The sequence below is a fragment of the Oncorhynchus gorbuscha genome, linkage group LG24, assembly GCF_021184085.1.
Source record: "Oncorhynchus gorbuscha isolate QuinsamMale2020 ecotype Even-year linkage group LG24, OgorEven_v1.0, whole genome shotgun sequence".
Taxonomy (NCBI): Eukaryota; Metazoa; Chordata; class Actinopteri; order Salmoniformes; family Salmonidae; genus Oncorhynchus; species Oncorhynchus gorbuscha.
Window position 1 is genome coordinate 10961924 of NC_060196.1, and position 24714 is coordinate 10986637.

Consider the following 24714-nt stretch of genomic DNA (forward strand, 5'->3'; position numbering starts at 1 on the left):
ACCCAAGAAGACTCGAGGCTGTAATCACTGCCAAAGGTGCTTCAACAAAGTACTGAATAAAGGGTCTGAATACTTATGTAAATATGACATCAGTTTATTTGGATTTATAAATAGCAATATTTTCGCGTTTTTGTTGTTGCTTTGTCATTATGGGGTATTGTCTGTAGATTGATGAGGGAAAAATAATTATACATTTTAGAATAAGGCTGTAACCTAACAAAATGTGGGAAAAGTAACTTCTATCAATATATTTGCCTGTATTTAACCCCAACAAATTAAATGCTAATCGGCTGCTAATGTGGCGATCGTAAAAAACTACAAATGTCATGATGATCTGGACGAGACTTTAGAATCAGGGCAAACTCTGCATTAACTATCCAATGTTAGCTAAATGTAGTAATGAATAAATTGGCTACATTTCTTAATTGACCTGTAAGCAACGGTGCCAGCTAGATATGACGTTCGGGACCTTGCAGGGATTTGTAGTCTTGCATGATGTCTACTTTGATGCTAATTAGCATTTCAAATCTGAGAGTAAATAGAGCTGAATATTGATCAAATTCACCTTGTCTGAGAGAATTACATACTTATCAAAACGTAACACCAGGGTAAAGCTACACAAAACACAGCCCTTAATTTAAGTGTTTCTAAAATCCCTTATTGTAAAAATGAATGGTGGAAAAACTATTGGAACCATTTCCGTGTTTGACCGCTAGGTTTTAGGGATATTATGACACCGCCACCACAGATAGAACAATGAGCCAGATATTTCACCAGATGTATTAATTTGAAGCATCCGCTCACGACCAAATATGGTGATGAGAGGAAGCCCGGTGGCCAGAAGTGGGAGAAGATGGATGGATTATTATACATTTGATCTCCATAGTTTTCTGTTTCCAAAACTAGAATTTGTAACAAACAGAGTGGATTGCGTTTTGTAGACTTTTCTCTTTGCCAAAGTTTGTAAAAACAATTGCGTTGTTTAGAATGAGTTATTGCCCGAGCGCACTTCAGACTAGGCCTTCCCTAACGGAAACCACGTGTAATCGACTCAAACTCCAGTCCAATTGGTGGCGGTAATGCACCTTTTTGGTTGCCAACCGCCATTTAAAAAACAGATAAGTATTGACATAAACATGACCAAGAACAATTTTCTCTTTAGGGTTTTTATTTAGACATTAACACAATGGAACTCAAACTATTATTAATTTAACTGCTCAGCATCACATACTTATGCCTCTTTAAATCGCGTTGGAGACAGGACTTGGTTGATATATGTTATCTCTGTAACGCTAGCTTGCTAGTCGTTAGCAAACAATGGCCATGGTTTTTCACACTCAAATAGCCTCCATTATGGAGGTTCTAGCGAATGCAGCCGTGGCAGAGGTCTGTAAACTCGTGGATGACGACTATGCAGTGTTTCGTTTGGAAATGTATCAAAGCCAGAAAGAAAACAGGGGATTGCGCAGGAAACTACAGCTACTGGAGCTGAAGGTGTCACGGGAGCGCGCCGAGAAGACAACGCGAGAGCGCGCACACTCCAGTCGTCCCAGTAGTGTCAAGATCCTCGACCGATACAGAGGAATGGAAAGAGGTACATTTAGCAGAAGGCCGAGGCAGCGATGCACCCCTCTGTACATGTGTAACTAGATGTGTTAACCAGAATTGGGTCTTGGACAGTTTTTGGATCGTATGCAGTAATTCCCCAGATTACTTAGCTAAATTGCACAAAGACACAATTTTACATCCTGGCCAATTCTAGACTGTCAATATTGTACAATATAGCGTTCAGCATTGACAGTACCTAACCTAACCACCTATTTTCCCCCAATAACTCTCATGTGAAGGACATCTCACTGGAGGCCACAGGAGCTTTGTGAAGCCCGTGAGACACAATACATGGAGAGATGACCAACCAATCACTGTTGATGAGGGGAGTGGAACCTCAACCCAAAATGTTATTGTGATAGAGGTTAGTGTAACAGTACATCAAATGTGGCCAGTTTATTTCAGAAAGGCTCCCCTCAGCTATTCACTTGCTTAGATAGACATCCTCATGTATCTGCCATAGGGGAGCTTGTGAGACTTCCCTACTACATTGTTATCCAATTCTACTCGTATCGGTAATAACCTCCCCTCTTCTTGTGTCAGGATGCAGACGTAGAGGCTGCAAGTCCTGGAGGATCGTCCCTGGTCAAGCAGGAGAGGACTGAAGAAGAGGATCCACGACACAGCATCGCGGAGGTCAGTGGCACGCCGAACGCCATCCTAATGTCAGAGACATTTAACTGTAATGGACAGGATCTGACCACAGATCAGACTCAGCGGGGCTGGGGAGACTGGGCTGTCTTCCTGCTCCCGGCTCAGAGTATTTACCAGTATTTCACCAGAGCCAAAGGGCTGTTAATTCTTGTGTAGATGGTGATGCGTTACACACTGGAGGTGATGATCTGTCTTGTTCTTACGCTACAGAGATGGACCCTGGCAACATATCCTTGGGTTTAGAGACACAGATTGATCTGTCTAGAGAAGACTGGAACCAGTACAGTGGTAGTGTATACTCTGAAGGGTGCCTAGATAAGAAAGGTGAAGTTATAGTGGTAGATAAAGTGACTGAGAAAGTGGAGGGTGACATTCCTTTCACGTGGAATGCAGATATTCACCTAGGAGACAGACACTCACAGGACATTTACATTACATTTAAGTCATTTAGCAGACGCTCTTATCCAGAGCGACTTACAAATTGGTGCATTCACCTTATGACATCCAGTAGAACAGTCACTTTACAATAGTGCATCTAAATCTTAAAGGGGGGGGGGGTGAGAAGGATTACTTATCCTATCCTAGGTATTCCTTAAAGAGGTGGGGTTTCAGGTGTCTCCGGAAGGTGGTGATTGACTCCGCTGTCCTGGCATCGTGAGGGAGTTTGTTCCACCATTGGGGGGCCAGAGCAGCGAACCGTTTTGACTGGGCTGAGCGGGAACTGTACTTCTTAGATACTTCTTAGGACAGACTTCTTAGATTACATGAAAAGCTTAGAGACAAATCCAAATGTCGAGTCCCGAGAATACATGAAAAGCTTAGAGACAAATCCAAATGTCGTGTCCCGCTTCCCTTTACAGGCGTTCAGGGATCGCAACCCAGTGTCCACGTCAATGGGGCCTTCCAAATCACACGGCCTTTTCGATCAGGTATTGAACTCAAATGACAGGGCTAGAGCCAGGTTCAGGGAGGGGGAGCCACATCGTTCTTCTGCATGTTCTGTAACAAAGGCTTTAGCTGCCTCCAGAAGGTGGTTCCACCAGTGGTTCCACACGGGATAAATCCTTCAGTAGTACCCAGTACAGGCACTTCGCCCAGGCTGGCAACCTGAAGAGGCACCATAGGGTCCACACGGGTGAAATCCTACAGCGGCCCCCATTGTGAGAAGAGGTTCTCCCACCAGCACCATCTGAAGATCCACCTGAAGGTCCACGAGGGAGAGAGGCTGTTCGCCTGTACACACTGTGGGAAGAGATTCTCAGAGAGGAGCTACCTCAGGATACACCAGCAGAAAAACCATTCCGCTCGATTAGTTTCTGATGTTTAGAAGAAGACAAATATCAATTTTTATTGTTGTCAGCAGAAAACATCCACAGATACACTTGGAATAACAAGAGTAACGGATTTCAGTGTTCAATATTCCTGGGTATAATATTGCATCCAGGCACTGTCTGATATATAAGGAATATATAACCCTAAAGTATGTTATATATTGTTTGTACTATGTAGGATATATGATGTTCACAAATGCATATTTAATTACTTTAATTCAAGTACTTACATTTTTCTTCAAGACACTTTTAATGAGAAAATTAATGCAGTTCATCAAGTTCATGCTGATTTTTATGGTGTATTTTTATTATTATGTCATTTAAAGCTTGTTTATGTTTAAAAAAACACAAAATGGGACTTTTTATTCTAAGATTTTCATTGAGACTTTCTTTAGTACACATCACATCTGATCTCACCCTATTCTGCATGCACCCAACAGCGCTTTATAACCATTATAGACTAAATATACCTACAAAAACCCACACATGAACAAACACCTATGTCAGAATAGTTTAGTTGGGTTTGTTAGACTTTTGACTCATATTTACCCACACCATCATATTTATGTCCACCATGATGAATTTAACAACGATTACATAATTCTGTAACTACAGTATAGGACTCAAACATAGTGTGTGTACGTACCTGAGGGAGTGTAATCTGTATCAGCTGTCTCTTCCAGGAGGAGGAGGGCCCAGAGGGGCTGCTAGTGAAGGAGGAGGGGTGTGAGGAGGGTCTGGGGAACACTGAGGGGATCATGGTCATAGATGACAACCAGACTACACCTCTTCCTGAACCCGCAGAGGAACAAGCTGAGCAGCACAGGACCACACACCGTCTCACTGAGGTGAGTCCACTGTGAACTACTGTCTGTTTGGCATTAGGTCAGGGCCCATATCCACAATGACTCTCAGAGTAGGAGTGCTGACCAGGTGGGGGGCTGATCCTAGATCAGTACTCTTACTCTTAGAAGTCTTGTGAGTAGAAAATTGGTCGTAAGTGCTGGGACTAGAGACATTTTACTCCTACTCTTATGGTTTAAAACAAAAAAGCTATGCAGGAAGCCTCTTTAGTCATGAGTCCCACCTACTTGACAGATACACTACATGACCAAAAGTAAGTGGCCACCTGATCGTCAAACATCTCGAGTTGAGAACAAGTTCTCATTTGCAACTGCGACCTGGCCAAGATAAAGCATAGCAGTTTGACACACAACAACACAGAGTTACACATTGAATAAACAAAACATACAGTCAATAATACAGTGGGAAAAAAAGAAAACAAAAAGTCTATATACTGTGAGTGCAAATGAGGTAAGATAAGGGAGTTAAGGCAATAAATAGGCCATGGTGGCGAAGTAATTACAATATAGCAATTAAACACTGGAGTGATAGATGTGCAAGTAGAATTACTGGGGTGCAAAGGAGCAAGATAAATAAATAAATACATTATGGGGATGAGATAGTTGGATGGGCTGTTTACAGATGGGCTATGTACAGATGCCATGGTCTGTGAGCTGCTCTGACAGCTAGTGCTTAAAGCTAGTGAGGGAGATATGAGTCTCCAGCTTTAGTGCTTTTTGCAGTTTGTTCCAGTCATTGGCAGCAGAGAACTGGAAGGAGAGGCGGCCAAAGGAGGAATTGGCTTTGGGGGTGACCAGTGACATATACCTGCTGGAGTGCGTGCTACGGGTGGGTGCTGCTATGGTGACCAGTGAGCTGAGATAAGGCGGGGCTTTACCTAACAGAGACTTGTAGATGACCTGGAGCCAGTGGGTTTGGCGACGAGTATGAAGCGAGGGCCAGCCAACGAGAGCATACAGGTTGCAGTGGTGGGAAGTATATGGGGCTTTGGTGACAAAACGGATGGCACTGTGATAGACTATCCAATTTGTTGAGTAGAGTGTTGGAGACTATTTTGTAAATGAAATCGCCATAGTCGAGGATTGGTAGGATGGTCACGAGGGTATGTTTGGCAGCATGAGTGAAGGATACTTTGTTGCGAAATAGGAAGCCGATTCTAGATTTAATTTTGGATTGGAGATGCTTTATGTGAGTCTGGAAGGAGAGTTTACAGTCTAACCAGTCACCTAGTTATTCGTAGTTATCCACATATTCTAAGTCGGAGCCGTCCAGAGTAGTGATGCTGGACAGGCGGGCAGGTGCGGGCAGTGATCGGGTGAAGAGCATGCATTTAGTTTTACTTGCATTCAAGAGCAGTTGGAGGCCACGGAAGGAGAGTTGTATGGCATTGAATCTCGTCTGGAGGTTAGTTAACACAGTGTCCAAAGAAGGGCCAGAAGTATACAAAATGGTGTCGTCTGCATAGAGGTGGATCAGAGAATCACCAGCAGCAAGAGCGACATTATTGATGTATACAAAAAAGAGAGTCGGTCTGAGAATTGAACCCTGTGGCACCCCCATAGAGACTGCCAGAGGTCCGGACAACAGGCCCTCCGATTTGACACACTGAAAAGTAGTTGGTGAACCAGGCGAGGCAATCATTTGTGAAACCAAGGCTGTTGAGTCTGTTAATAAGAATGTGGTGATTGACAGAGTATAAAGCCTTGGCCAGGTCGATGAATATGGCTGCACAGTAATGTCTCTTATCGATTGCGGTTATGATATGATTTAGGACCTTGAGTGTGGCTGAGGTGCACCCATGACCAGCTCTGAAACCAGATTGCATAGCGGAGAAGGTACGTTGGGATTCGAAATGGTCGGTAATCTGTTTGTTAACTTGGCTTTTGAAGACCTTAGAAAGGCAGGGTAGGATAGATATAGGTCTGTAGCAGTTTGTGTCTAGGGTGTCTCCCCCTTTGAAGAGTGGGATGACTGTGGCAGCTTTACAATCTTTGGGAATCTCAGATGATACAAAAGAGGGGTTGATAGGGGTTGCAACAGTTTCGGCAGATCATTTTAGAAAGAGAGGTTCTAGATTGTTTAGCCAGGCTGATTTGCAGGGGTCCAGATTTTGCAGCTCTTTCAGAACATCAGCTTTCTGGATTTGGGTGAAGGAGAAATGGGGGAGGCATGGGTGAGTTGCTGTGGGGGGTACAGGGCTGTTGACTGGGGTAGAGGTAGACAGATGGAAAGCATGGCCAGTTGGATTTATTGGTGGTGACCGTGTTTCCTAGTGGGCAGCTGAGAGGAGGTGCTCTAATTCTCCATGGACTTTACACTGTCCCAGAACTTCTTTGAGTTTGTGCTACAGGATGCAAATTTCTGCTTGAAAATGCTTGGCTTAGCTTTCCTAACTGCCTGTGTATTTAGGTTCCTAACTTGCCTGAAAAGTTGCATGTCACGGGGGCTTTTCGATGCTAATGCAGAATGCCACAGGGTGTTTTTGTGCTGGTCAAGGGCAGTCAGGTTTGGAGAGAACCATGGGCCATATCTGTTCCTGGTGCTAATTTTTTTGAAAGGGGCATGCTTATTTAAGATGGTGAGGAAGGCATTTTTAAAGACTGACCAAGCACCCTCTACTGACGGGATGAGGTCAATATCCTTCCAGGATACCCGGGCCAGGTCGATTAGAAAGGCCTGCTCGCTGAAGTGTTTTAGGGAGCGTTTAACAGTGATGAGGGGTGGTCGTTTGACCGTGGACCCATTACAGATGCAGGCAGTGATCGCTGAGATCTTGGTTGAAAACAGCAGAGGTGTATTTGGACGGCAAGTTGGTCAGGATGATATCTATGAGGGTGCCTGTGTTTATGGATTTGGTGTTGTACCTGGTTGGTCCATTGATCATTTGTGTGAGATTGAGGGCATCAAGCTTAGATTGTCGGATGGCCGGGGTGTTAAGCTAACAGTCCGATGTTCTCTGGACAGCTAACAGGCCGCTGCTAGCAGGCTAATGGCGGAGCCAATTGAGAAACCCCCCTCGGGCAAATCACGTCGGTGGTGCAGTCGTGGTGGGTCGGCGGGGTAAAATAGGTATTGTAGCCCAGGGAGTGGCCCGATTGGCCTCTTTGGCTAGCTGAGAGATGGGCCTGGCAGGGCTAGCTCCAGGCCAATTGGTTCTTGCTTCGGGACAGGGACGTTAGCCAGGAGTGTCCACTCGCATAGCAGCTAGCTAGCTGTGATGATCCATGTGGGAAAAAAAAGGAATCCGGGGGGACAAGTCTCTGAATGCTTGCGGTAGGAATCCGGAGATATGGAGAAAAATAAGTCTGATTTGCTCTGATTTGAGTCGTGCTGTGCAGACTGGCGAAAGTTGTTCGTGCTAGAGGTAGCTGATGACCGCTAGCAGTGGCTAGCTGACTACTAGCTAGTTAGCTGGCTTGCTTCTGTTGGGTTTCTGGTTCAGAAGACTTCTGATACTTCCGGTTTAGACGACTTCCGGTTCAGAAGAATTCATCCCAAAGGTGTTCGCTGGGGTTGAAGTCAGGGCTCTGTGCAGGCCAGTCCAGTTCTTCCACACCGATCTTGGCAAACCATTTCTGTATGGACCTCGTTTTGTGCACCGGGGAATTGTCGGGCTGAAACAGGAAAGGGCCTTCCCTAAACTTTTGTCACAAAGTTGGAAGCACAGAATCGTCTAGATTCTTTCTATGCTATAGCGTTAAGATTTCCCTTCACTGGAACTGAGAGGCTTTGTCCAAACCATGAAAATCAGCCCCACACCATAATTCCTCCTCCACCAAACTTTACAATTGGCACTATGCATTTGGGCAGGTAGCCTTCTCCTGGCATCACTTCATCACTCCAGAGAACGCGTTTCCACTGCTCCAGAGCCCAATGGCGGCGAGATATACATCACTCCAGCAGACACTTGGCATTGCGCATGGTGATCTTAGACTTGTGTGTGGCTGCTCGGCCATGGAAACCCATTTCATGAAGCTCCAGACGAACAGTTGTTGTGCTGACGTTGCTTCCAGAGGATGTTTGGAACTCTAGTGAGTGTTGCAACTGAGGACAGACTACTTTTACGCGCTACACGCTTCAAGCACTCGGCGTCCCGTTCTCTGAGCTTGTGTGGCCTACCGCCTACAGCACTTACAGTTGACCAGGGCAGAAATTTGATGAACTGACTTGTTAGAAAGTTGGCATCCTATGACGGTGCCAAGTTGAAAGTCACTGAGCTCTTCAGTAATGCCATACTACTGCCAAATTTTCCTATGGAGATTGCATGGCTGTGTGCTCAATTTTATACACCTGTCAGCAATGGGTGTGGCTGATATAGCCAAATCCATTCATTTGAAGGGGTACCACATTATTTTCTGTATATATACAGTGCATTCAGAAAGTATTAAGATCCCTTGACTTTTTCCAAATTTTGTTAAGTTACAGCCTTAAAAATAAATAAATGCTCATCAATCTACACACAATTCTTTACTCAGACCCTTTACTCAGTACTTTGTTGAAGCACCTTCGGCAGCGATTACAGCCTTTAGTCTTCTTGGGTCTGACTCAACAAGCTTGGCACATCTGTATCTCCCATTCGTCTCTCCAGATCCTCTCAAGCTCTGTCAGGTTGGATGGGGAGCGTTACTGCACAACTATTTTCAGGTCTCTCCAGAGATGTTCATTCGGGTTCAAGTCTGGGCTCTGGTTGGGTCACTCAATGACATTCAGAGACTTGTCCCCAAGCCACTCCTGCATTTTCTTGGCTTTTTGCTTAGGGTCGTTGTCCTATTGGAAGGTGAACCTTTGCCCCAGTTTGAGGTCCTCAAGGAACTTTCTGTACTTTGCTCTGTTCATCTTTCCCTAGATCCTGACGAGTCTCCTGCCGCTGAAAAACATCCCCACAGCATGATGCTGCCACCACCATGCTTCACTGTAGGGATGGTGCAAGGTTTCCTCCAGATGTGACGCTTGGCATTCAGGCCAAAGAGTTCAATCTTTCTTTCCTCAGACCAGAGAATATTGTTTCTCATGTTCTGAGAGTCTTTAGATGCCTTTTGGCAAACTCCAAGCGGGCTGTCATGTGCCTTTTTTTTACTGAGAAGTGGCTTCAGTCTGGCCACTCTACCATAAAGGCCTGCTTGGTGGAGTGCTGCAGAGATGTTTGTCCTTCTGGAAGGTTCTCCCATCTCCACAGAGGAACTCTGGAGCTCCTTCCCTAGATCTGTGCCTCGACACAATCCTGTCTCGAAGCTCTACGGACAATTCCTTCGACCTCATGGCTTGATTTTTTTGCTCTGATATGCACTGTCAACTGGTGGGACGTTATATAGACAGGTGTGTGCCTTTTCAAAATCATGTCCAATCAATTGAATTTACAACAGGTGGATTCCAAGTTGTGGAAACATCTCAAGGATGAACAATGTAAACAGGATGCAGCTGAGCTCCATTTCGAGTCTCATAGCAAAGGATCTGAATACTTATGTAAATAAGGTATTTCTGTTTTGTTTTTTTTTTAAATTTGAAAACATTTCTAAAAACCTGTTTTACTTTTTCCATTTTAAAATAAGGCCGTAACAAAATGTGGGAAAAGTCAGGGGGTCTGAATACTTTCCGAAGGCACTGTAGTGTATTAAGAACACCTCTTGAGCTGTCCTAACCAGTTAAGAGGTACCAGCCGGTGCCTTGATAATAGAAAAATGCAGAGTCAGTGGTTCCTGCGCCACATGCAATTGCTTTGGAGTTGTTGAAAAAATGTTTATTGATATGAATGTAACTTTACGTCAAACGTTGCAATGGTAAAATGTTTTATAACTTTCACTTGACACTTTGCCTTCTCTTAATTTTTTCCTAATGTTTGCATGCATAATCTTTTAAGAAATTCTGATATTTTTTATAATGCGATAGGCATATTGCACTGAATCATACAGTATGGTTGTTAAAAGTAGAAGTTGGATAGCTGTTATATCAACACACGCGTACTCCCGTTCAACAATTCTCTAAATTACTTCTGGCACGGTAGGCTAGGCATCAACTCGATAATGTTGCATAAAATGTTTGAAATGTCTATCAATAATCATCAAACCGTAGGACCTAGATGCTGTCAATTGCTTATTAATCAATTGCCCAACTCATAACTTGAAATAACACGATGTATGTTAATTGAATAATCAAAATAAAATGTGTATTATTTATTAACCTAGTGGTTATAAGTATTTAGGCATATCATGTGACTTAGGCCTCATGTAAAATCATTGTCAGAAGCGCAAAAGATAGCATGTAGATCTGTTCTGAACACAAATATAAACACAGCATGTAAATTGTTTGTCCCATGTTTCATGAGCTAAAATTAAAGATCCCAGATATTTTCCATATGCACAAAAAACATTTTTTCTCTCAAATGTTGTGCACAAATTAGTTTACATCCCTGTTAGTGAGCATTTCTCCTTTGCCAAGATAATCCATCCACCTGAAAGGTGTGGCATATCAAGAAGCTTATTAAACAGCATGTTCATTACACAGGTGCACCTTGTGCTGGGGACAATAAAACGGTCCTATCTCTAAAATGTGCAGCATTGTCAAACAACACAATGGAACAGATGTCTAAAGTTTTGAGAGAGCGTGCAATTGGCATGCTGACTGCAAGAATGTCCACCAGAGCTTTTGCCAGAGAACTGAATGTGAATTTCTCTACCATAACTCGCCTCAAACGTCTTTTTAGAGAATTTGGCAGTACGTCCAACCTGCGTCACACCCACAGATGATGTGTATGGTGTCATGTGGGCGAGCTGTTTGCTGATTTCAATGTTGTGAACAGAGTGCCCCGTGGTGGGGTTATGGTATGGGAAGGCATAAGCTATGGACAAAATGAATGCACAGAGATAGTGACGAGATCCTGAGGCTTATTGTCGTGCCATTTATCCTCCACCATCACCTCATGTTTCAGCATGATAATGCACAGCCCCATGTCGCAAGTATCTGTACACAATTCTTGGAAGCTGAAAATGTCCCTGTTTTTCCATGGCTTGCATACTCTCATTGAGCATGTTTGGAATGCTCTGGATCGACGCATCCAACAAGGTGTTTCAGTTCCCGACAAAATCCAGCAACTTCACAAAGCCATTGAAGAGTGGGACAACATTCCACAGGCTACACTCAACAGCCTGATCAACTCTGATGTGTATTGTTTTTTTAAATGTTGCATATTGCGTATGTTTTTGTTCAGCGTAGATTATTTATTGGTTGATCATATAGAAATATCAAAACATTATTTGAACTCCAAAACAATTGCATGGGGTACAGGAGCCTCTGCCTTTTCTTATTATCAAGACATTTGCTGGTAACTCTTAATCGGTTAGGACAACTCATGAGGGGTCCTAAATATCTGTCGACTAGAAGAGGCTTCACGCATAGCTTTTATTTTTACCTATAAGAGTAGGAGTAAAATGTCTCTATTCTCAGTACTTACGGCCACATTTCTAGTCTAAGACACTTTGTGAATACAAGCCCTGATCTTGATTAATTTGGTCTTAAGTGTGGGACCATGCCTTTGAATTAGCAAACCAATAAAGAATGTCAAGTGATCAAATCAACTAACATTTGCATAGTACTCATAGCAATCACTCGTCTGATCAGAAGATGCTCCATAGCAGGGTGCTCATATCAGATTTCTTGATCCAACATCCTCTCACTCTGTATCTCTTACAGTCAGTAGACATGGAGGATGGAAAGCCTGATCTGCTGCTGGTCAAAGAGGAGACAATAGAGGACGGACCAGAGAGCATTGATCTGTTGAGTGGACTAAAGATGGGGGAGCAAAGTAAGAGATAAATACACTGCTCAAAAAAATAAAGGGAACACTAAAATAACACATCCTAGATCTGAATGAATGAAATATTCTTATTAAATACTTTTTTCTTTACATAGTTGAATGTGCTGTCAACAAAATCACACAAAAATGATCAATGGAAATCAAATTTATCAACCCATGGAGGTCTGGGTTTGGAGTCACAATCAAAATTAAAGAGGAAAACCACACTATAGGCTGATCCAACTTTGATGTAATGTCCTTAAAACAAGTCAAAATGAGGCTCAGTAGTGTGTGTGGCTTCCACGTGCCTGTATGACCTCCCTACAACGCCTGGGCATGCTCCTGATGAAGTGGCGGATGGTCTCCTGAGGGATCTCCTCCCAGACCTGGACTAAAGCATCCGCCAACTCCTGGACAGTCTGTGGTGCAATGTGGCGTTGGTGTATGGAGCAAGACATGATGTCCCAGATGTGCTCAATTGGATTCAGGTCTGAGGAACGGGGGGGGGGGGGGGGGGGGGCAGTCCATAGCATCAATGCCTTCCTCTTGCAGGAACTGCTGACACACTCCAGCCACATGTGGTCCAGCATTATCTTGCATTAGGAGGAACCCAGGGCCAACCGCACCAGCATATGGTCTCACAAGGGGTCTGAGGATCTCATCTCATTACCTAATGGCTGTCAGGCTACCTCTGGCGAGCACATGGAGGGCTGTGCGGCCCCCCAAAGAAATGCCACCCCACACCATGACTGACCCACTGCTAAACCGGTCATGCTGGCGGATGTTGCAGGCAGCAGAACGTTCTCCAGACTCTGTCACATGTGCTCAGTGTGAACCTGCTTTCATCTGTGAAGAGCACATGGCGCCAGTGGCGAATTTGCCAATCTTGGTGTTCTCTGGCAAATGCCAAACGTCCTGCACAGTGTTGGGCTGTAAAGCACAACCCCCACCTGTGGACGTCGGGTCCTCATACCACCCTCATGGAATCTGTTTCTGACCGTTTGAGCAGACACATGCACATTTGTGGCCTGCTGGAGGTCATTTTGCAGGGCTCTGGCAGTGCTCCTCCTTGCACAAAGGCGGAGGTAGCGGTCCTGCTGCTGGGTTGTTGGCCTCCTCCTACGGCCTCCTCCACGTCTCCTGATGTACTGGCCTGTCTCCTGGTAGCGCCTCCATTCTCTGGACACTACACTGACAGACAGAGCAAACCTTCTTGCTGTGCCATCCTGGATGAGCTGCACTACCTGAGCCACTTGTGTGGGTTGTAGACTCTGTCTCATGCTCCGTCTCATGCTACCACTAGAGTGAAAGCACCGCCAGCATTCAAAAGTGACCAAAACATCAGCCAGGAAGCATAGGAACTGAGAAGTGGTCTGTGGTCACCACCTGCAGAACCTTTATTGGGGGTGTCTTGCTAATTGCCTATAATTGCCACCTGTGGTATATTCCATTTGCACAACAGCATGTGAAATTTATTGTCAATCAGTGTTGCTTCCTAAGTGGACAGTTTGATTTCACAGAAGTGTGATTGACTTGGAGTTACATTGTGTTGTTTAAATGTTCCCTTTATTTTTTTGAGCAGTGTACATATAGCCTACATACTAATAGTAATATATCTTCAGTGGGAATAGTGATGCACCTGGCTATTATTATTTATTTGTTTTCTTCATTCATAAAATTAAATAAGTACAACTTATGTTTAAATACAAAACACACATAATGTATGAACTTGACCAAGTTATTGAGTCAAATTCCCTATGTAGTTTTCTCTGCCATGTTTTTAAGATCTATTTTCTAACCTCTTCCTGCAGGTGCTTGGCTGGAGGCTAACAGGGGAGACTGGGTGGCCATCTTGGATTCCCAGACCCAGATGGGTGCAGTCAATGGCCCGGGGGACGACATCACTGAGCAGGCCAGGACCAGAGGCGACATAGTGGAGGTCAGTGGATGGGACAGCGTCTTCAACTCTGGGCTGCGGAAGAACAATGTTAACAAGAAACAGACTGTCGAACACAAAACAACAGCTGAACTTAGTCTCCATGACAACAGACTGGCTGAGACCAGGATGAGGCGTAGATTTGGTCTGCGTGGACGGGGAGGTTTCGGTATTCGGCTGGAGAGAGAAGAGACTGACTCGACTAGCGATGCTCCGTCCTGCTCCTATAGTTGTGAGTCAGAGAGATTGATGGCACCTCAGGTTAACCCCCTAACAGGTGCTGCCTTCAGCCTGCCTTCTATAGGATCTATCAACTGGAACATGGACCCTGCGACAACACAGACACTCCCTGGCCTTCATCCTCCTCACACTCTCCTTATGTTAAATCAGACCCCAGACAATGCCCGTACCTCAACACTAAAGGGTTACACAAGCCCATTGACAAATGACAGTAGTAGAGATGGAATCAGTAAAGGTGTCGGCGCCAAAGAGAAGCGCTTCCCGTGTTCGTTCTGTGGGAAAGCCTTCCGTTTGCCCAAACAGGTGGAGATCCACCAGAGGATGCACACAGGGGAGAAACCATTCGGCTGCCACCTGTGCCGGGCCAGTTTTTCAGACTCGTCCAACTTGAAGAGGCACCAGAGGGTCCACACAGGGGAGAAACCCTACAGCTGCCCCCAGTGTGAGAAGAGGTTCTCCCGCCAGCACCATATGAAGATGCACCTGAAAGTCCACACGGGAGAGAGACCTTTCGCCTGTACACACTGTGGGAAGAGGTTCTCAGAGAGGAGCTATCTCAGGATACACCAGCAGAAAATGCACACGGCCCATGTATAGTGTAATGTAGTATATTTAATGTAGTATTAGTCCGTTTGTAGTTAATTCTGTTGGTTTTGGATGTAGTAGGGAACTGGATGAGAACTGAAGAAATAATGAGTATGATGAGACAGAGAAGATCAGGGGTTATCAACAGGATGGGCGGCCCCCTAATCCTGCCTAATGAGTGGGCAGGCCTTGCCTATAGCATATCATAATTGCATCAATGATTTATATATCAATGGTCATAACAAACTCTGAACAACATTACATCAAAATGGATGTAGAGGATATGACAAATAAACTCAAAAGTTGGGAATATTTACAGGTTGCTCAGGAGGTAAAGGGAAAGTGGAATAAATGTGACCTAGTTATGGAAAATACTGGAGATCAAAAAGGAGGTAAGGAGCCAGCACTGCTTGTATATTATGTGTAATAAAGTATAAGCATACTAGAGAGTATATTGTAATGTTTTTTTCCCCCATGCCTTTAATTACAGCAAAGTCTAAAAACGGTCAAATAAATTTGTGAATGCAATTTCCGAAATGGAACGGTTTAGTTATTGTTTATGCTAATTATTCAAGACTTGCTATATTTTATTTTAAAATGTAAAATACTAGATTGCATTTCACATCATGAATGACTTGTGTGATGACATGAATGATTGATTGGTACAGTATCCTATGTTATTTCTTACATTAGTACCCCAGGTCATCTTAGGTTTCATTACATACAGTCGTGAAGAACTACTGAATATAAGATCAGCGTCAACTCACCATCAGTACGACCAAGAATATGATTTTCGCGACGCGGATCCTGTGTTCTACCTTTCAAACAGGACAACGGAATAGATCCCATGCGGCGACCCAAAACGACTCCGAAAAAGAGGGAAACGAGGCGGTCTTCTGGTCAGACTCCGGAGACGGGCACATCGTGCACCTCCCTAGCATTCTTCTCGCCAATTTCTAGTCTCTTGACAACAAGGTTGATGAAATCCGAGCAAGGGTAGCATTCCAGAGGGACATCAGAGACTGTAACGTTCTTTGCTTCACGGAAACATGGCTCACTGGAGAGACGCTATCGGAGGCGGTGCAGCCAGCGGGTTTCTCCACGCATCGCGCCGACAGAAACAAACATCTTTCTGGTAAGAAGAGGGGCGGGGGCGTATGCTTTATGGCTAACGAGACATGGTGTGATGAAAGAAACATACAGGAACTCAAATCCTTCTGTTCACCTGATTTAGAATTCCTCACAATCAAATGTCGACCACATTATCTACCAAGAGAATTCTCTTCGATTATAATCACAGCTGTATATATCCCCCCCCAAGCAGACACTAACTTCCGCGACACTTAAAAGGCCCTGCCCCGCCCTCCTTTCGGAAAAGCTGACCACGACTCCATTTTGTTGATCCCTGCCTACAGACAGAAACTAAAAAAGGAGCTCCCACGCTGAGGTCTGTCCAACGCTGGTCCGACCAAGCTAACTCCACACTCCAAGACTGCTTCCATCACGTGGACTGGGATATGTTTCGTATTGCGTCAGATAACAACATTGACTAATACGCTGATTTGGTGTGCGAGTTCATTAGAACGTGCGTTGAAGATGACGTTCCCATAGCAACGATTAAAACATTCCCTAACCAGAAACCGTGGATTGATGGCAGCATTCGCGTGAAACTAAAAGCGCGAACCACTGCTTTTAATCAGGGCAAGGTGACTGGTAACATGACCGAATACAAACAGTGCAGCTATTCCCTCCGCAAGGCTATCAAACAAGCTAAGCGTCAGTACGGAGACAAAGTAGAATCTCAATTCAACGGCTCAGACACAAGAGGCATGTGGCAGGGTCTACAGTGAATCACTGACTACAAGAAGAAAACCAGCCCAGTCACGGACCAGGATGTCTTGCTCCCAGGCAGACGAAATAACTTTTTTGCCCGCTTTGAGGACAATACAGTGCCACTGACACGGCCTGCAACGGAAACATGCGGACTCTCCTTCACTGCAGCCGAGGTGAGTAAGACATTTAAACGTGTTAACCCTCGCAAGGCTGCAGGCCCAGACGGCATCCCCAGCCGCGCCCTCAGGGCATGCGCAGACCAGCTGGCCGGTGTGTTTACGGACATATTCAATCAATCCCTATACCAGTCTGCTGTTCCCACATGCTTTAAGAGGGCCACCATTGTTCCTGTTCCCAAGAAAGCTAAGGTAACTGAGCTAAACGACTACCGCCCCGAAGCACTCACTTTTGTCATCATGAAGTGCTTTGAGAGACAAGTCAAGGACCATATCACCTCCACTCTACCTGACACCCTAGACCCACTCCAATTTGCTTACCGCCCAAATAGGTCCACAGACGATGCAATCTCAACCACACTGCACACTGCCCTAACCCATCTGGACAAGAGGAATACCTATGTGAGAATGCTGTTCATCGACTACAGCTCGGCATTCAACACCATAGTACCCTCCAAGCTCGTCATCAAGCTCGAGACCCTGGGTCTCGACCCCGCCCTGTGCAACTGGGTACTGGACTTCCTGACGGGCCGCCCCCAGGTGGTGAGGGTAGGCAACAACATCTCCACCCCGCTGATCCTCAACACTGGGGCCCCACAAGGGTGCGTTCTGAGCCCTCTCCTGTACTCCCTGTTCACCCACGTCTGCGTGGCCACGCACACCTCCAACTCAATCATCAAGTTTGCGGACGACACAACAGTGGTAGGCTTGATTACCAACAACGACGAGACGGCCTACAGGGAGGAGGTGAAGGCCCTCGGAGTGTGGTGTCAGGAAAATAACCTCACACTCAACGTCAACAAAACTAAGGAGATGATTGTGGACTTCAGGAAACAGCAGAGGGAACACCTCCCTATCCACATTGATGGAACAGTAGTGGAGAGGGTAGCAAGTTTTAAGTTCCTCGGCATACACATCACAGACAAACTGAATTGGTCCACTCACACAGACAGCATCGTGAAGAAGGCGCAGCATCGCCTCTTCAACCTCAGGAGGCTGAAGAAATTCGGCTTGTCACCAAAAGCACTCACAAACTTCTACAGATGCACAATTGAGAGCATCCTGGCGGGCTGTATCACCGCCTGGTACGGCAACTGCTCCGCCCACAACCGTAAGGCTCTCCAGAGGGTAGTGAGGTCTGCACAACGCATCACCGGGGGCAAACTACCTGCCCTCCAGGACACCTACACCACCCGATGTTACAGGAAGGCCATAAAGATCATCAAGGACAACAACCACCCGAGCCACTGCCTGTTCACCCCGCTATCATCCAGAAGGCGAGGTCAGTACAGGTGCATCAAAGCTGGGACCGACAGACTGAAAAACAGCTTCTATCTCAAGGCCATCAGACTATCAAACAGCCACCACTAACATTGAGTGGCTGCTGCCAACACACTGACACTGACACTGACTCAACTCCAGCCACTTTAATAATGGGAATTGATGGGAAATGATGTAAATATTTCACTAGCCACTTTAAACAATGCTACCTTATATAATGTTACATACCCTACATTATTAATCTCATATGCATACGTATATACTGTACTCTATCATCCACTGCATCCTTATGTAATACATGTATCACTAGCCACTTTAACTATGCCACTTTGTTTACATACTCATCTCATATGTATATACTGTACTCAATACCATCTACTGTATCTTGCCTATGCTGCTCTGTACCATCACTCATTCATATATCTTTATGTACATATTCTTTATCCCCTTACACTGTGTATAAGACAGTAGTTTTGGAATTGTTAGTTAGATTACTTGTTGGTTATTACTGCATTGTCGGAACTAGAAGCACAAGCATTTCGCTACACTCGCATTAACATCTGCTAACCATGTGTATGTGACAAATAAAATTTGATTTGATTTAGAAGTATTGAAATATAGTCCTAAGTAAGTTACAGTATTAAGACTAAACAGGATGTGTTTTTAGGTCTTCAGCTCGATGGTGGTTATACAAGGTTGCTATACTAAACCTACTAATGATAATGACTTATTATTATTATAATAGTAATAATAAGGAGATCAAGAAAAATTTGACAATTTGGTACAGTGTCAACACTAAATAAATGATAAATAATACTAGATGCTGTTCTAACAAAAAAAAGTGGAAAGCCTTTATTACAGCAAAGCAAAGATTAAAAACAGACGGATTTGTGAAATGGTTTGCTTGGCATATCGTTGCGTAGCCTCATGGAATCAGTAGGCTATTAAACAGTCAAAACAGGTGACAGAAGCAGGATCTGTCTTATTTCTGTAGGTATATTGATGATTTATAAAGCCAGGCACATTTCACAGTTAGGCTATTGATTATAAACCTAATTAAGTTTGTGTTTCCTCTCCTCACTTTTCTTAGACAATAAGGCAAGGGCTGTTTTCTCATCTCCTTGTTCTGCTGCTGCCTCCGGCATTGTTCTCAACACCAATATGCTGGTTAACTTTGCTATTATGCACATAGCAACATGGTCTAGGAAAAGGCACCAATTAAATCCAATTCATGTTTCAAAACCATGGACAGCAACCGCTATCCAACAAGGGAGAAAGCGCATTTGTTATTATTTTTGTTAGTGTTGCACCACTGTTTGTCATATAACCACAATTTCAGTAACACTGATGGACTGTGCCATCCACACGGCCTCCACAATGGATCAATCAGGTGTCTTGTAAACCATGAGATACAGCACCTGTCAAAAGTGTGGACACACCTACTCATTCCAGAGTGTTTTCTTTGTTGACTATTTTCTACATTGTAGAATAATAGTGAAGACATCCAAACTATGAAATAACACATATGGAATCATGTAGTAAACAAAAAAGTGTTAAACAAATCAAAATATATTTTATATTTTTTAAAGTAGGGGGGGGGTATTAGTAATAGGAATGGTGTTCCTAATGTTTGATATAGTCAGTGTAAGTATTCCTGTATTTCCACTACTGTACTGTCATGGCACTTATCTAAGTAAGCCTCAGTGATGGCCAATATAAAGTTAGCAATATATTGATTTCATTAACCTTATTTCTGAGGTTATGTATTAATATTGGCTATTTGAGTGGGAGAGTGAATGCACCTGGGCAGCAGGTAGCCTAGCAGTTAGAGTGTTGGGCCAGTAACCAAAAGGTTGCAAGGCAAAAATACATTTGATCTGCCCTTGAGCAAGTCATTTCACCCTAATTGCTGCAAGATCGCCGTCAATATAATAATATAATGTCTGAACCCCTGATTGCGACTCCACTCTCCAATGGATGTTTATTTTTTATTTATCCCTTATTTTACCAGGTTGACTGAGAACACATTCTCATTTAAAGCAACGACCTATGGAATAATTACAGGGGAGAGGAGTGGGGATGAATGAGCCAATTGGAAGCTGGGGATGATTATGAGCCATGATGGTATGAGGGCCAGATTGGGAATTTAGCCAGGACACCGGGGTTAACACCCCCTACTCTTACGATAAGTGCCTTGGGATCTTTAGTGACCACAGAGAGTCAGGACACCCACTTAACATCCCATCCGAAAGACAGCATCCTACACAGGGCAATGTCCCCAGTCACGGCCCTGGGGCATTGGGATAAAAATAAATTGACCAGAGGAAATAGTGCCTCCTATTGGCCCTTCATCACCACTTCCAGCAGCATCTGGTCTCCCATCCAGAACCAACCCTGTTTAGCTTCAGAGGCAATCCAGCAATGGGATGCAAGGTGGTATGCTGATGGTCTCAGGGCGAGTTGGGATATGCAAAAAAAACATGTTTCCAATTCACACCTCACACTCGTACAGGTTACCCACTTCTACATGCAGTGAAACAGGACAAATATAACACTCCCTATTTGACCTTTTGTATCAGATGTAGACAATGTCCCCATGCTCCCTAACTGCCTTCATTGCTGGGATCAGTTATTTTCTGCTCTGGCGCACAGCTTCAGAGTAGTCCTCGTTTAGGAAGATAGGAAGATGTTGGTTCCTCTCAAGTTCTTGGCTCTTTCCAGGGCAGCCACCTTGTCCTTGTTCCTCAGGAACTTAATCACTACTGGTGATATATTTTCCAGTCCTGTGGGCGTGCTTAACCTCAATCTTTCTTGATCCAAATGCAACTCTTCATCAATCATTTTCCTCACTTTCTCCTCAGACTCCGTCCAGTTCTCATGTGGCGACTATGGGATTCCACCCACAACAATGTCATATTTCCTTGATTGTCATTCTGGGTACTCCCATTTCCCTGTAATTATCAATATCGATTCACAGACACTGTTGTCGTCTTTTCTCTTGGAATCAGAGTTAGTTATGTTGCAGCCATCTTTTTTTCCCAACTCATCAAGCTCTCCCTCTGAGAAATGCACTGTTTTTCAGGCCGTGAACCTCTCTGGTCAGATTGTCCATTCTTGAATCTACCAGTATTCGGACAAAACTATTTTCCTGCAGTTGTAACAGAGCCTCGTAGAATTATTTTTGTTGGTTTAAAAAATCCCTCACCTGCATAAGCGTGAGGCTGTCCTCTGCTTTGTTTGTCATAATAGCAGCGTAGGCTATCGTTGGTATACCACGTAGTTCCAGCCCTGTCAGTTCACTCTTCACACACGCACTTACAGCCCAGTTCAGTACATTGACTGTCTATTTATCTATTTTTTTTAATTGGGGGAAATCCCGTGGGATCTGTTCTCTACAATAAAGAGGAATGTGAACTAAACTATCTTTCATGACCACCTGCTCTGCTGAAATGCAGTACATTTAGCAAATTTAACTATCTGAATATAGAATTTGTTGCCATTTTGCATTGTATTGTAACATGATGTTAGATACCTGCAAGGGATAAGATAGTTGGGTGTGGATAATCTTTCTACAATGAGTTAGCAAGTCAAAGTTTCCTAGTGCCGATTAGCACCTGAACGCTGCATTATTCTTGCTAGGTTTTGCTTATTCTTGCTGGCTTCTCAGAGGTCTGCTAACGTTAGCCAACAAGCTAACTGTATGATTTTTCTCTCAAATAGCCTCCAGTGTTTCGTTTGGAAATTTCTCAAAGCCGGAAATAAAACAGGGCATAGCCCCACCTGTTTAGCGAAAACAGTTGGGGCTTTTTTTTGTGCCTGTTTTGCATGTTATTTTGGCATTAATACATGTCACATTTCAGTTTGCAAACAATGTAAAATAAATAAATAAAGCCGCATACAAACGTTCTCTTTTTTGCTTTCTAGAGTAAGGCAGCTCCAAAATGCAGGTGTTTCAGCCTAGCTCAGTGCTTTCTGTGATGGTGGGTCAGCCAGCGGATAATACGGAGGGGTTGGTAATGTTCTCTAGTTGCGCCGTGATTGGCTCAGTGTTCTGTCACTCATGGGGACACTATGTCACCGCAAAATCTAAGGGTAGAGCTCGAAAATGCAAGCCCCTTGGGTGCTGCCATAGAGTTACATTAGATGTGCCCATCCAAGAAGGCTCATAATGAAGAGAAATAATTACTCTTATCCGCTCGTCGTCCCCTTATGCCATAGTTTGTACATCTCAATTGTCTGTAGAAACCACATTTGTTTAAGCAAGTCAGCCATATCAGCCATGTTTTTTTTAAAGGCAGTAAATGAGGCTGAGTGAACTCGCTGCCAGTTTTGCTGCCAGACAAGGCTCCGCTGATAGCCAGGTGTAGCAGTGAGAAAGGTGTTGGGACTGCTGTTGGGACTCTGCTGTTGGGACAGCTCTGTGTAGGCCATAACAGTTTGTGGGCACCGTTTGTCACCGTTATAGTGCATTTAATGTATTGTTTAGTGCTGTGTTGTGGCTTTGCTGGCATGCATCTAAAAACGGCATTTTTTTGTTTGCCCCACCAAGATTTACATGCTAAAATCTCCACTGGAAACAATATATCCACAAAAAAAGTATAATTACATAAACTTTTCAAAGCGCTGGTAGTGCATTCAGATTTAGTGAGCCACCTACTGTGTGGGATAGAAACAGGATTCCAAAAAAACGGAACCGATGTTGGGGGGATATTCATACAAACAACCAAAAAATACATGAAATTAAACAAGTGTATTTTTTAAACATGTATCCAAAACAGAATGTAAATATCCAGTTTCAGTTGAGCAAAGTCATATATACTGAACAAAAATATGAACACAGAATATAAAGTGTTCGTCCCATGTTTCATGAGCTGAAATAAAAGATTCTAGAAATGTTTCATATGCACAAAAAGCGTATTTCTCAAATGTTGTGCCAATTTTTTTTTACATCCCTGTCAGTGAGCATTTCTCCTTTGCCAAGATAATCCGCCCACCTGACAAGTGTGGCATATCAAGAAGATGATTAAACAGCCACACTTGTCAATGTGCAGTTTTGTCACAGAACACAATGCCACAGATGTCTCAAGTTTTGAAGGAGCGTGCAATTGGCTGACTGACTGCAGGAATGTCCACCAGAGCTGTTGCTAGAGAATTGAATGTTAATTTCTCTACCATAAGACACCTCCAATGTAATTTTTGAAAATGTGGCAGTATGTCTAACCGGCCTTACAAAGGCAGACCACGTGTAGCCACGACAGCCCAGCACCTCCCCATCTGGCTTCTTCACCTGAGGGATTATCTGAAACCGTGGGTTTGCACACCCAAAGAAATTCTGCATAAACTGTCTCAGGGAATCTCATCTGCGTGCTCATCGTCCTCACCAGGGTCTTGACCTGACTGCAGTTTGGAGTCGTAACCGACTTCAGTGGGCAAATGCTCACCTTTGATGGCCACTGGCATGCTGGAAAAGTGTGCTCTTCACGGATTAATCCCGGTTTCAACTGTACCAAGCAGATTTCAGACAGCGTGCATGGCACTGCGTGGGAAAGCGGTTTGCTGATGTCAACGTTGTGAACTGAGTGCCCCGCGGTGGCAGTGGGGTTATGCTATGGGCAGGCATAAGCTACGGACAAAAAACACAACTGCATTTTATTGATTGCAATTTGAATGCACAGAGATACTGTAACGAGATTCTGAGGCCCATTGTCGTGCCATTCATCCGCCGCCATCACCTCATGTTTCAGCATGATAATGCACGGCCCCATGTCGCAAGGATCTGTACACAATTTCTGGAAGCTGAAAATGTCCAAGTTCTTTCATGGCCTGCATACTCAGCAGACATATCACCCATTGAGCATGTTTGGGATGCTCTGGATCTACGTGTATGACAGTGTGTTCCAGTTCACGCCAATATCCAGCAATTTCGCACAGCCATTAAAGAGGAATGGGACAACATTCCACAGGCCACAATCAACAGCCTGATCAACTCTATGTGAAGGAGATGTCGTGCTGTATGAGGAAAATGGTGGTCACACCAGATACTGACTGGTTTTCTGATCCACGCCCTTACTTTTTTAAAGGTATCTGTGACCAACAGATGCATACAGCATCTGTATTCTCAGTCATGTTAAATACACTATTTTTTTTATTGACTGATATCCTTATATGAACTTTAACTCAGTAAAACCTTTGAAATTGTTGCATGTTGCGTTTATATTGTTGTTCAGTACACTTGGTGTTACCTTAGATTTTAAACTGTCATGGTCAAAACATATAGATTCAATGGTTGTAAGGAGAGAGTTCGGTCTGTGATAAAGAGATGCTTTCCTTATTTGACACCACACTCCACAAAGCAAGTCCTGCAGGCTCTAGTTTGATCTTATCTTGATTATTGTCCAGTTATATGGTCAAGTGCTG

General features: G+C 44.1%; 4 protein-coding genes across 5 annotated transcripts in view; 2 read left to right on the top strand and 2 right to left on the bottom strand.

Moving 5' to 3' along the window:
• Positions 1–24714, bottom strand: part of LOC124012438 (zinc finger protein 606-like) — a 1040669-nt gene that overhangs the window by 406753 nt on the left and 609202 nt on the right. The window lies entirely within an intron of this gene.
• Positions 1–24714, bottom strand: part of LOC124012437 — a 971157-nt gene that overhangs the window by 370577 nt on the left and 575866 nt on the right. The gene's annotated exons all lie outside the window — the stretch shown is intronic.
• LOC124012433 (neurotrophin receptor-interacting factor homolog) overlaps positions 1–24714 on the top strand; it is a 162804-nt gene that overhangs the window by 56012 nt on the left and 82078 nt on the right. The gene's annotated exons all lie outside the window — the stretch shown is intronic.
• LOC124012449 (zinc finger protein 606-like) lies at positions 1060–15529 on the top strand. Its single transcript, XM_046326079.1, has 6 exons — positions 1060–1594; positions 1848–1972; positions 2152–2244; positions 4277–4441; positions 12144–12255; positions 14058–15529. Exons 1-6 carry the CDS (start codon positions 1318–1320, stop codon positions 15017–15019), a joined length of 1734 nt encoding a protein of 577 aa, XP_046182035.1. The 5' UTR covers positions 1060–1317; the 3' UTR covers positions 15020–15529.

Coding starts and splice junctions, on each gene's coding strand:
- LOC124012449 (XM_046326079.1), top strand. CDS start 1,318: ATGGCCATGGTTTTTCACACTCAAATAGCCTCCATTATGGAGGTTCTA. Junction 1,595..1,847: donor ATACAGAGGAATGGAAAGAG/GTACATTTAGCA, acceptor TCTCATGTGAAG/GACATCTCACTGGAGGCCAC. Junction 4,442..12,143: donor CCACACACCGTCTCACTGAG/GTGAGTCCACTG, acceptor TATCTCTTACAG/TCAGTAGACATGGAGGATGG.